This window comes from Acyrthosiphon pisum, chromosome A2 (assembly GCF_005508785.2).
Source record: "Acyrthosiphon pisum isolate AL4f chromosome A2, pea_aphid_22Mar2018_4r6ur, whole genome shotgun sequence".
Lineage (NCBI taxonomy): Eukaryota > Metazoa > Arthropoda > Insecta > Hemiptera > Aphididae > Acyrthosiphon > Acyrthosiphon pisum.
Window position 1 is genome coordinate 57,914,299 of NC_042495.1, and position 14,475 is coordinate 57,928,773.

At 33.5% G+C, this 14,475-nt stretch overlaps 1 protein-coding gene across 4 annotated transcripts in view; it reads left to right on the forward strand.

The window, feature by feature from the left end:
• The first annotated feature begins 10,513 nt into the window (after positions 1-10,513).
• Positions 10,514-14,475, forward strand: part of LOC107885062 (odorant receptor 2a-like) — a 28,232-nt gene continuing 24,270 nt past the window's right edge. For all 4 annotated transcript variants that reach the window (XM_029490854.1, XM_029490858.1, XM_029490857.1 and 1 more), the window contains exon 1: positions 10,514-10,967. Coding sequence is in view for 1 of the 4 variants with exons in the window: in XM_029490858.1 (XP_029346718.1) it covers positions 10,909-10,967 (59 nt within the window). In the remaining 3 variants the exon portion in view is untranslated. The remainder of the gene's footprint in view (positions 10,968-14,475) is intronic.

Here is a 14,475-nt window from a genome sequence, read left to right on the forward strand (position 1 = left end):
AATTCGACGGTAGTTCAAGTGTTGCGACCCAGCCCACTTCGACGCTCAGGTCACATGCAGCATCATCGTCGTGTTGTCAACACAAACCATCCGGTATCAGGTCGTACACACGTTATCATTTTATCATTTGTTTACTATTTTATTTTGATTTATTCGTAATTTGTTCGACGTACCTACTATTGTATTATTATATTTTGTGTTATTCGATTGTCTCGGCCGTTCGTATGTGATCGTGCCTCATGTATACTAATCTTAGTTCTTAAGTTTATTTTCTGCAGAACATCTTTAATAAATCGTTTTGCACATCATACATATAAAAACATTGTTGTTACGGGTCACCCTAATAGTCATCATCTTAGAACTCAAATTAAACGTATTCTGAACTATCCCAAATATACAGTCCACTCTCTCCCTCCTTTACAGGGCTATCCACGCCGTATTTGATTGTTGTGACGCAAGTAATCGAACACGACAGGTTACGTGTTGGTCGCCGTCCGTGCGCACATAAACACACATACGCGTATACACGTCCGCCGGCTTCTTGTGCAGCCCTCTCGCACAACGATTAAGAGGCCACCACACCGGCATTTGTTGTCTCCGTCTTACGTTTGTGGCATCCTCTTAAGCTAATATTATGCATGTGTGTGTTGTGCGTTTAATTTTGGGAATTCGTATTTTACCCGCACGGCGAACCTAAGAAAATCCAATATTGACATTATCATCGCGGCGCACTTTTAACGCTTCTTCTTCAACCTTGACCAAACAAGAGTACCACGGTTGTTAATTCTATACCCGACTGTGCCCACGCAGTGGTACAGTACCCATGTATTTTATTTATTTTATTTTATATGCATATGAATAGGTACTGCGACTCACTGGGCACTGAGAGTACTCGTGTGGGGTCCCAGAAATATTATGTATATAGATAATATTATAATGTACACTGTATGCAAGCCCGGATTAAGAAATTTTGAGACCCAGGGGCCAAAGTTTTAAATGAGGCACTTGTACGAAAAAAAAAAAATATTAATGTATATAATGTGTTCCGGGGTGAAGTGACCAGCCGACATCATATAGAAGTATACCAAAAATTATAAAGAAATAGCCTTTAAAGATTAGGTCTAACTTTTTTATTTTTTAAGTTATGGGCAAACTTTTTTTATCAAAATCATGCATATCACGCATTTGTTTATGTATTTTCAAAAGTATTTAACATTTATATGTATTTTTTTTTATTTTAAAGCTATTTAATTGTCCTATCAACACTCCAAAAATACGCTATTGAACTAGAAATGCACTAATTATTTTTATTAAATTAAAAAAGTAGAAAAAAGTTGGCAAAAATCATCATTTTTTAAAGGAAATCGTGTATTATTTCAAACAATTTATTACTTGGTATGGGTTTTTTGTTTTTTGTATTATTCTGCTGAATTATACTGAATAACACATTAATATACCTAGAATACCTTGAAAGTTTGGTTTTCATAATATATTCCTGTTAAACGTCACAATCTTAGTTTTCCTAGGATTGAGTCGGTTAATTGGTCGTCATTCGTTTAATTTTATACTATTCGGTAAATTGCAGTGGTCATAATACAAAAAACAAAAACTCATAGTTAATAATAAATTATTTGGAATAATGTACAAATTCATTTTAAAAATACTAATTTTTGCCAACTTTTTCCTCTTTTTTAAATTTAATAAAAATAATTAGCACATTTCTGGTATAATTGCGTATGTCAGTTGATAGAAAAATTAAATAACTTTAAAATAAAAAGAAAATTACGTCAAAATGTTGAAAAGTTTTATAGATACATAAACAAATGCGTGATACGCATGGTTTTGGTAAAAAGAAGTTAATTGCTCATAACTAAAAAAATAAATGTTAAAATAAATGATTTCTTCATCATTTTTGGTATACTTTCATATTATGACGTTGTCGGTCATTTCACCCTGGAAAACATCGTATATTATTTAATATTTTTTTTTCGTACAAGGGCTTCATTTAAAACATATTAGATATATAGGCACATAGCAATAAATAATGAATAATGTATTTATGTATCACTTTATTTATAAATTATAATTTACAAGCTTTTTTCCTTGCTAAATAATAATCGATTTTTTTTAGGTGATTTATTTAGTGTTACATAGCCTATAACAAAAAAAGTAATGGACAAATTAGAGGCCCCTAAATAAATTCTAACTTTCGAGGCCCGGTGGCCATGCCCCCCCCTGCCCCCCTTAATTCGGGCTTGACTGTATGATACATGTATTAATACCGTTTCATAGTTTCTGCAGCGTCAATGTGCGCACGTCAATCAGCTCATCGGGACACAATGGTCATCATCACACTATATTCACAATGCAGTTTTACTGTTAATTACGTATTATTAGACTATAATATACGAATAAACCAAGTTGGGAAAAACGTCTCGGCGTATTAAACCGTTTAACGGCAGCGGTGGTACCCCCCTCATGACTCCATGATAATGTAAATACGTTTTTATTGCAACAGCTTACTGCGATCTGAATTAAAATGAATACAACGCACAATCATATAAGTATGTGTTATAGGCAGACGAACCGCTGAAGTCTGGCTGTACGAGTACGTACACAATATAATAAATAATAGTATGTAATATCACAATATAATACTCCATAAAATTATCATTGTATGCGCTCCCGACGATGACTGTATAGTAATAATATTGTAATATAATATAACATCCGTATACACACGCTGTGTGACTGTCGTACATATATTATATTATATATACAGGATGTCCCCGGTTATATACCCATTAGCCGTAGTGGGGGACTCGCCGAATAACAAAAAACGATTTTTGTTGTTTTACCTATAAACTAAAAAAAATATTAAAAATCATGAGGTTAATAAAAATGAAATGTTGAAAGGTCAACATTTTCAGAAAATTAAACTCTATAAAATAACTATCTTAAATTGTTTCAAAAATTAAAAAAATAAAAATTACAATTTCTTACTTTTTTAACAAAAAATGTAAATAATTAAATTAAAACATAATATATATGTAGTCTATGTGAGACTATTAAAAAAAACAGATTTATGATAAATGTATTATCTCAGGAGATATCATAATGGGTAAATCCTCGCGGGATACGCTGTATATAATATATTTTATATTTAAGTAGTATATTCGGATGTGCGCTGCACTCTGTATATAATAATAATATGTCTTATAAATTATAATGATATATACACCCGAACAAAGAATCTTCATTTTTCGTCCCCTTTTATGTCGCGTAGAATACACGTACAATTTTAAATCTACTGCAGTTATTATACACCTATTATAATACATACCTAGTGGCTAGCATATATCGTCCTGAGCGTCAGAAGCACTTGCTTCCGCCGCTATCCATCCGTTTTATATAATACCATCTTAGGGGGTTCAAGTGGCAGTCATCCCGTCCGAAGTTTAGAGTTTAATATTTTCGACAAGCATAATAACAATCGTTATGTGTATATTATACTATACGTACTGCGTTCTATCGCGTATTATAATATAGTATAATATTGCTATAATAATATACAATCGATTTGAAAATTATAATAATAATATTATATCATATAACTATTCGTTCTAACGTATGCTAACTGCGTGCATCGGAATACTGTCAGAAGTTTTATAGATTCGGAACGCAGCCAAGCTCATAATAATCACCACGTGTTCCATGCGATATAATGACGGCGTGCCATCATGCAAATAGTATCGTATCTATAATATTACCTACTTAGGTTATTTATTTTTGATTTTTTGTTTGTTTGTTTTTACATGTATTGACTTGTCTATATCCCATAAAATTTGAATTTAAAATAATAATAGTGTCCCGTGATAGCCTTGTGCAGTGCGAACCGTGCCGAGTGCCTGCTGCTGCTAGCAATAGCGGGTCTCCTTCTTCTCTTTTATTTTTCTCATATTAAAAACCTTATGCTAATTAATGTAAAATTATTGTATTTATAAACTTACTATAGATTGTTATGACGTCTTTGTGGATGGATTTGGACGAAAATGAGTTACATAAAATTAAGACTGTAGACATTCATTATATTATTGACTAAATGTATGATAAATTATCCTTTATTATGCCTGCAACACATGTGATGGATGCACTTGCTTGAGTCGAAATACATATAATATTATGTTATGTTATTTTATGCCCTATAAAATATGGAATTATCCAAATGTATCTGTATGTAAATATATTTTTTTTTTTATCAAAATTCTTTATAACGCTATTTTTTGCAATTAGAACAATAAGCTTAAGTGATAATAGAAAAAAAACAGACAGAAGAGACTGAAGGAAGAGGCCTCCCATGGGAGGTACTTCAGCATGAATAATATGTAAATATATACTAATTTGTGTTTATGTTAATTAAGCTAGGTTACGTTGACAAATAGGTGGCGAGGTATATATGGCAGGGGTATATAATTAAAAGTATAAGTATGGTTATAGCATCAAATACAAGTTGTGATGGTTAATGATGGCAAAGTGTGATGAAGGATGGTGATGTGGTCTAACCGTTTGGCGGGATTGACAAGATAGTGAAGTGCAGGGTGGTTATGAGCGGGCAAGGTGGTGAATAGTAGTTATTGGAAGTGAAGGCTAGGTGGTTAGATAACATCTATTATTATATTAGATTATAAGCCTCTCGACAAGAGTATGTTAGAACACCGAGCGTTTTCGGGCTAGTTTTAACTTCGGCATAAATACCCGAAGCGGCGAACTGGACGTAGAATGTTCGAGAGACGGCCTACCCCCTCTGTAACGTCCAGTGACGGTATGTTTTCTGTTGGTCGCTGGATACTTGCTATAGGCCTCAACTTCAACCGTTCAACTCATATTTTTCTAGAGATTGATCTTGACGCATCGTTGCGTCTGCTTGCCACCAAGACCTAATGGTCATCCCAATCATTTTTGTACGTTTTGTTACATCGCTATTACGCAATATTTTTTGCTAACATACCGTCTTAAACCTCGAGAAAGTCAAGGTCAGACGGGTTTTACCACCGGCGGGCTAGCTTGTAAGTACCCACATTAGACTGTCGTCCGTTTTATTATTTCGCCGTCATTTATGTGAACGTATATATATTATTTTGTACTATCGGTGAAATTTTTGTTTCACTGTGGGTGACCTAGCCCAGTCAAATTAGACAAACATTAGGTACAGAAGATATCCCATCTACCTGAATTTTGCAATACACCATTATAACAATTTGAAAAACGTCCAGTTCTTAGCAAAACAACAGCAATATTCAGAACAAAAAACTGTCCCATTGCAGACATTTACAAGCATGCAATTTATTTTAGCTATGTATGGTGCCCCAAAACAGGAAGTCTGCATTGATAATTACAGGTATTTAACTTTTGCTGAGTTGACTTTAAATTATCATCACTATAGTGGTATACCACTCAAAACTAGTGCTACCCAACAGAATCTACTTCGTATTTATTATCAAATACAAGTTTGGCTGGGTAACACATTAATTCTGAACTGTGGGGATGGGCTATGAATTACATATTTTGGAACTTACCATGACCCATACGGCCACAACTGAAGAATTGCTAAATATGAATTTTTGTAACTATACAAAAGGCTGTAGTACTAACTATGGATGCAGAAAAATAAGAGATAGTTTTTCAATTATTTGTGAACATTGCCATGGTCAATCACACTTGAATTCAAGTTCTACGAATGGTTTGAATTAAAATATAGATGATATTAATATATTACAGACGGCCCCTATGAATATGAAAACACGAACCCACTAAACTATTTGGCTAAGGATATACCTGAAGAAAATTATGTTGGGAAAGGCTGAGAAAACGAAAAAGAAGAAATGGAAGACGACGTGCTAATGAAAGATAATATGTTATCGTATTATGAGTAAAAATAATGTTGAGTTATTAGTTAATAACTAAAATATTATATTTAATCACTTTTTAACGATGTAAATGGACCATAGGCTTACAGGGGAAACCATTATGATAAAGGTACCAAAATTGGCAAAATACACACGATTGTAGTAATATTGCATATACAGATCGCCGTATTACAATATAGATGTACCTACTTAAATAATAATACGACTGTTTTAATCATTATATATTGCAAAATAAAAACTGGGCCACAACTCGGCTTTGACTTTTTTTTAATTATCTTTGAGACGCAAGTACACAACTATACCCTGTTCAGAATGAAAAGTGCATAGATTTACGAAAAAAACCGGTTTTGCCCGTGGCTACCTATGCACTTCTTATTTTTAACAGGGTTTTAACAATTGCATACAGTCTAAGTAATAATAAATGGGCTATGGGCACCTATTAAACAATTTACGTACAAAACACATTTTGTTATATTATTTTATTATTTTTCAAACATTATGTAATTAAGTAACTTGTCAATTATTAAACTCAGTTATCTGTTTAATAATATATTATAATCTGCTCTAAAATATTGGATCATATGAAACATTTAACCAAATAGATTTTGTGTAGTCCATATTGTATTCATAATGATCAAAAACTCTAAGAGTAAGTTATCAATTATTCATGTTTATTGACTTCACGTAACATAACAAATATATGACATATATACATATATACATTGATTATCCATTAACATATTATAACATCTCAGCGTTTTGTTAAATTATTCAATTTTAAATGCGAATGACTCAAGATTTCGAGCTAAATAATATTAATACCACCAAGGTTGAACTATCAGATGTTAAACTCATACAATTATGGCATTATGAAAATTTTACTTCTCGCTTTAACAAATTATTTAAGAGGACGCTACACCCGTATGTGTTGTCTCCTTAGAACATAGCAAAAACGGTTTGAGAAAATGAGAAGTACTCTGGATTGGACCTTTTGTTTACCTTTTTTTCGTGACATAATTTATCTTCTTCCTCGTAGGTCTAATCTATTTCTGTACCAAATTTAATCACAAACGGATGAACGGTTTAGGAATGCATAAAGGACAAAGGGGCAAACATTTTTGTCTTATATAATATATGATGGATTAATAAAAAAAATCTTTTTTGAAGTACCTAAAACTTCTTTCTTGAGGTGTGGGTAAAAATAAAATCGTAACGAAAATGAAACGACAGGAAAAATTAAATGACACGTTTGTTTATTTATTTATTTTGCAAGTCATGCACATCGGCGGCGGCGTGCATGTTTATTTTTATCATATTGATTTTTCTCACTCTCTCCCTAATTCACTGATAATTTCACGGGCCCCAATACTTATGAAAGAAATTTTACTTCCCCAGAGTGCAATGGTGGGTTCACACACTCTCGTTTTTTTTAATTTGGCACTTTGGAAAATGTTGGTGACTTTGGCCCTTGACTATGGGCCCTTTAAACACGTGGGCCCCGGAGACTTGGCCCTCCCTGCCCCCCTTTAATCCGTGCTTGTCAGTCAGTTTGTGAGTGAGTGGTTTTTGACTGTATAAAATAACTAATAAGCACGATTTAAGATTTATATCTTTAGTTGTAATAATAAGCTATACAAACAAACATTTCGTTTCAAGAAACAGTTTCATTTAATCGGGGCCATGTTGACATACCGATACGATGCATGCTTTTACCTCATCTACCCGAGTAACCGATGCCAAAAATTAATATAGAAAAAAATATACTAATTCTATTATTACTATTATAATCTGCAAAATGCAAATACAGGCAATTAATTATAAATTTAAAAAAAAATTTTATTTCCTCCGTGAATATCAAAATTCTCGTGTGTGTGTGTTTGTGTATCGGGTGTCCAGAAATCTCGCAGTATGTCGGCTCAGCAAAAGTATATTATAATATTATTATTATTACACAAAAATAAATGAAAATTACAGAGGCCAGTAGGTACGCTTTGAATTCAATTTTTTATTCAATAATAACAAAATATATGGTACAGTAGTCAGTAATACAGTACAGGTATAGGTATATAATATAATGTAATATAATCAGTATTTCAGTACAGTTTAAATAAATGTGTAAACATGATACATATAATAGGATAATAACAATAAGTAATCATTAAATAAAGGTGTACACATAGTATATTATAATATGATAATAAGTATTAAGTAATAACAATATAACGTATGAGGGTATGACCTGTGGTGAGTGGGACTGGGGAACTGGGAACGTCGGCATACGATTCCGGTGCCGGAAAAAACACGGTAACGAGCCGAAGTCGTCGAACAAAGCACGTCGGTGACATAATGACCTGGTACCTACGCCAAAAACTGGTTGACCCGGCGTGGCTGAAGGTGGTAACCGGTAACATATAGGTACGATCGCGGTGGTAGGGGATGAGGTCGAACTTCGTGAGTGTCATTCCAGGTCAACGAAACTGCGGCAGAAACAAATTCGGCGTGCAGCGTTGATCATGGACTTCCACACGAATCTTTTCAACCTCTTCCACACCGATCTACGGCGATCAGGCCATACAGGATTTTGTAAAGTTTCATCAGCTGCCACCGCCGTAACTGACTGAACTTCACCGTACACAGGTGAACGAACGCTCAACTCTACAGACGACCGGAAACTCGCTGCATGACATTGTTCTCGCCCCGGCCGTAACTGCAGTAGCCCGACAGCAGCGATCCTGCGATTGACTGTCAAGTCTAAAGCGTCGGTTAAGGAAGGACTCTGACGTCGCAGGAATCTCGGCGTTTCCGCGTGGGCGTCCATCTCCAGAGACATAGGAACTTCGGGTGCAGGGATCGGTGGTGAGGCGATCTTTACTACCTGCAGGTGGTACACGGGCGAGTCGGTAATGAGCTCGGGTGACGATGACCGGAAACTCTTCGCAAGTCCGTGCTGCGACGGAGACCAGACATCAGCGATCCTGCGATCGACTGCCAAGTCCAAAGCGTCGGACAAGGAAGTACACTGACGTCGCAGGAATCTCGGCGTTTCCGTGGAGGCGTCCATCTCCTCACTCGTAGGCAGTGGCGTATACATAACTTTTGTATGGGGGGGGATCAGTTGCAAACAAATTATTATGGAACAAAAATACCTAAACCTAGGTATGTGCATTGGTACTATTACATCTGTTATAACTTGTTCGTACAACTGACATAATATTTGTCGTTGATTTTTGTTTTTAGATAATAATATTTATTATTTAAGCTATTTTTAGCTTTCAATGAACAAATTACTGATAGCTTTTAGCTATATAGTACGTTGTAGGTTATAGGTATATCCATGTTAGTTGATAATATACAAAATTGATAATGTTTTGGTATAAATGCGTAAAAACCATCGTGCAATAATATTTCTTTTTCTAATGTATAGGAAAATGTATTATTATACGCACGGATATCCGGGCGTCGTCTCCGCCGCGTTTTCGCGTTGATATCGTTGACGGTGGCGACTGGCGACGGTCCGTGGCTGGTCTGCCACATATTATTATCTTATAATAATTTATTATACTTGTATATATAATATACATATTATCAAATATCACATAATACGATTATATGAATATGAAATAAATATATGATTACTGATTAATATTAAGTAAATTATTTTTAATTAATTGTTGAATGTGTTCAAATAAAAATTTACAAAAAATCCTTGCCATTTTTTTTCCTTGTAATTTCCTTACATTAAGAACACTATTTTATAAAATTTAAAAAAAGGCCTATGGGGGGGTTCTGACCCCCACATCCCCCCCTTGTATACGCCCCTGCTCGTAGGAACTGCAGGTGCAGAGACCGGTGGTGAGGCAGTGTTCACTATTTGCGAGTGGTACACGGGCGAGTCAGTGGTCAGCTCGGGTGACGACCGGACACGCTTCACAAGTCCGCGCCCCGACGGAAACAATACATCCGCAATCTTATTGTCAACGGCCAAGTCCAGCCTACCGATCAGAGAGTGAACCTCATCGGTACGATCAAACGACTGTGTAACGGATAGTATCCGTTTACTCACAACACATAAAAATCATTGTGTATGAATAGTTAAAATTAGGAATAAGCAAGTAGGTAAACGACCCTCTTAAACGATTTTGGCAATAGTCAAAATTGCAAATATACGAATACAGTAAAAGGTTAACCGGGTAGTTAAAATAACCGAGCGGGTAATCGCGAGCCATATTATATTTTCTGAGAACACAAAACACGTATCAGTTGACAGGATATGTGGATTGCCAAAACCACGAGTAGATATACGTATATATGTATATATACGCAACCTATAGACCAGGATGTAATAACTGATAAATATTTAGTAATTCGCAGAAGAGATGACAACAACACAGATAATAAATTAGCTACCAGAACATTATGGCGAATACGCAGATTAGATAAGGAATGTCGCAAGAGCGTGGCTAGGTCGATGGTCACCCGGACCACATCCGTTAGCGAAGAGATAGCGTATCGTTAGACAGGGGGATCAGGGACCCGAATATAAAAGGGAGCCTGAAACAGTCTGTATTCAGACGTGTCTACTCCAGAGCACAACAAGCACCTTCACGTCACTCTGTGTAGTAACTTGTCATTTGGACTTAGACAAAATTACTGAATTGCGTAGAGTTTTGATCGCCATCGCGTCGTCAGCAAGGCCGGCACAGCTACGTATGTGTATATTATATCCATCGATATATAATATATAATATACACTCCTTCGCTTCGTCATTACGTCCGGCACCATTCACCGACAGCACCGTTATATATTATATACTCCGCCACTGCGTCGTCTGCACGCACGGCACCCGTCGGTAATAGCGGCACTATAATAAATTATGTCCACCGTCGAGTGGTCCGGTTGTCACTTGTCACGGCCTCGTCCGTTGATCTCTCGTATAATCCACTTGTCGGTGCGTATAATTGTCGTCGGTTACGCCGGGAGATGGTCCACATTTCGTCAACAGTTCCAGCCACTCCACGCCCGACGTTCATCCCAGCTGGGTAACGTAACTTTACCGATTACTATCGTCCACCTATAATATGATATATGCATGTTAAGATTTATTTAAGTCATGACCATCCCCCCCCCCCCAAGTAGCCAATACGCTGTTAATAGATACAAGGCGATGAAGTAAACATAATAATAACATAACATTATAACCATCCATTTACGTTGTTGGTGGAAATGATATTGTTTGACATATTAAAATCAGCATATTGCCTAAATATTTCCCCTTATTAAAGACACACGAGCAGGCCCCTTAAGAGAACGTCATACCCGCATGTGTTGTCTGCTTATCTCCATCTTACAAAATATGTACAACATAGCAAAAACATTTTTGTACGGTACAACTTTTATCGCACCATATTTGTTGTAGAAGTACCAAATTTTTACAACACGTAAAGAAGAACTTTATCTGTGCAACAGCGTGCTTTTTTTTTAATAGCACTATCCAATCATTTTTTATAAACAAATGAAAAAAAAAACAAAAAACCGAACTAGAAGCAAATAATTTTTATTGTATTTATGTTATCTAGAATATAGGCACGTTGTAGCATAGATAATGTTCTACCTTATATGTTCAGAAATTTTGGAGCCCAATACTACAAACACAGAAAGATAAAAGTTGTACTTAGATCAAAGATAAAAGTTTAACTTAGTTTTTTTCAAAATTAGAGTAAAGTTTTGAGTGAATAAAATAGCACTATTTAAAAATGCACATAACTTGCTTAAAACATAACTATCGTAAGATACTGACATAATATGATCATAGTTAATGTTTTTGGCATTACGTTTCATGATAGGTTGAATCACTGTAATTCTTAAACTAACGAAGATATTACTTTTTTTTGTCTTCACGACACTTGATTTTTTCACTTTTGAGTTTTTACCCAAAAAAATAAGTACCAACTAGAATCACTTTCCTATAAAAATATGCTGAAGTAGACAATCGAACCATATTTACTGTCCTATAAGGGGATGGCAGACTCAAAATAAAAATAAAATATAAAAGCAAAAGTCGTTGTAAAATCAATACATTTATGAGTGCCCGCAGAGGGTGCCGCGGAGCCATATCCCCGCTGTTTCAGTTAATATTAATTGTTTTATCACTTGTAAAAAAATATAGCATATAGCATACTATAGCATATTGTGATGGTACCATTGATTATAAATAGTACACGGTCAATTTGTACAGTACATTGTTAAAATATATTTAATACATACAAGTCTGAAGTCATGACCAGACCATGATATTAAGCTTAAATATTATTTGGCAAATCTGAGTATCTTATACATTCCAAATAAGAAGGAATCGTGGGTTACCTATCTAAAATAATTTTTATTTATCATTTATATTGTATACATTTTTAATTTACTTTTTAACATAACTTTTGATAATAATATAATACAATTTTAATTTATAATCATATTTGATTATTTGATTATTTTGATAATTTCAAGATTTTAAGGTCATCATGTTCTAAGTTAATTTATAAGTATATTATAGCACCAAGTAATATTTGGCTGTTATCTAACCAGTTAATTAAAAAAAGCTTTGATTATTTTGACTATTGTTAGTAGACTATATTTTAAAACATTATTAATTGACTTTATTTATTTAATTTTAGATTCTAAGCAGAACGATGAATGTATTGGTTTTACAATTATGTGTGTTTTATTTTTAATATTTTTAATATTTGTGTCTCTGTTCACGGTAAGTAGTCGAAATAATACTTTGATTTTCCCCTTCAGTATCTTTTTTGATGGGAAATTGAATATTTTTGGTGCATTGGGAAGGTCAAAATTTAAATTTCCCAGTAATATAAAAAAGCACCGTGAAAAATAAAAGAAAAATTAAGAAAAAACGGGAATTTTTACGCAAAATTGATTATGGTTTTTGCAGCACCTTGAAAACCTTGAAAACCAATGACCGAAGGTACATGAAACTTTGACTGAATTTTAGATTCTGAGTGGAACGATGAATGTATTGATTTTACAATGATGTGTGTTTTTGGATTTTCTTCAACAGTATCTTTTCTAATAGGAAAGTGAATCTAGTTGGTATTTTTGGGGGTCAAAAGTAAAAATTTTCCAGTAGTTTTCAAAAGCGCCGTGAAAAACAAAAGAAAAATTAAGGAAAAACGGGAATTTTTACGCAAAATCTGTTTTCGAGAAAATTGATTTTGGTTTTTGGTGTAACTTTAAAACGAATGACTGTAAATACATGCAATTTTCACTGGTTTTTTATACTTTCATTTTCTATACATGATAAAACTTTCAAAATATTTTGATTTGTTTTGAGCAGTTTACGGACAATTTCAGTTTCCAATTTTATTAGTTTTTATTTCTATGAATGTCAATAAAACTTTATTTGTTGAGTAAAAATACTTGAAAATTTAATACAAGGCTCCTACTATATTGTTACAAAGACATTTGAAAAATATTAAAAATACATAGGCACAATTTTTTTTTATAAGCATTTAAAGATCGAATTTTGACAAAATTTATCAAATTTAAAATTGAATAATTATTTTTTAGTTAATAATTTATAAAATGTTCAACTTTTATATCTAAGGCTTGAAAATGTAAAACAAGATTCCACGTAAATGTTTAATTCTGTTACCGAAAATTCTAAGTAATTCATAAGTCCAGTTTATTTTTATAGTAATTTAAATTCAAATTTGGACGAAATCACATATTAAAAAACCTGGAATAACTATTTTAGTTATTTTGTTGTGATTGTAATGATTATACAAGATTATTTGTGGGTACTTGAAACTTCTTAAGTATACTATTATATATCTATGATAGTAACACGGTATTGTTGTTGATGTATAACGCGTTACCTGATGGATATTGTGATATGAATAATTTGGAATTTATTATTGATAGGTACCTATTATAATTTATAGGTAAATTTTTTTTTTAATACTATAGCTGATAAGTATACCTATAATAGGTATGTCTAATACCTAGACTGACAAACCGTCTCCGCTCAGAATCGTTTTTCTTATACAGTGATATTATATCATTGAATTCAAATTTAATTCTATCCATTATACAGTGTCCCACTTGTAACCTGCTGTACAGCAGAGCGACATCCACTTACCCACCTTTTTTTTATTTTTATATTAGCATTTTTTATATACCATAATATTTTCGAAATATTATATCAAATTTAAAATGTAATAATTATTTTGTACTTAGTTAAAAATTTATAAAATGTTCAACTATTTTTTAAAGGATTGAAAATTTAAAACAAGGTTCCACATAAATAGATAAATATATAAATTACTTTATTCACAATTATATCATCAAATATACTTAGTAATATCAGCGACCCACTCGTAACCTACTGTACAGCAGAGCGACACCCACTTGCCTAAGTATAAGGCATGTATATAACTTATATTTACAATATAATATATACTTAATGTATATAATAATACAAAGTATCCACATTTTGCACATTATATGCTCGACCGTACAAAGTGACCCAGAACCATT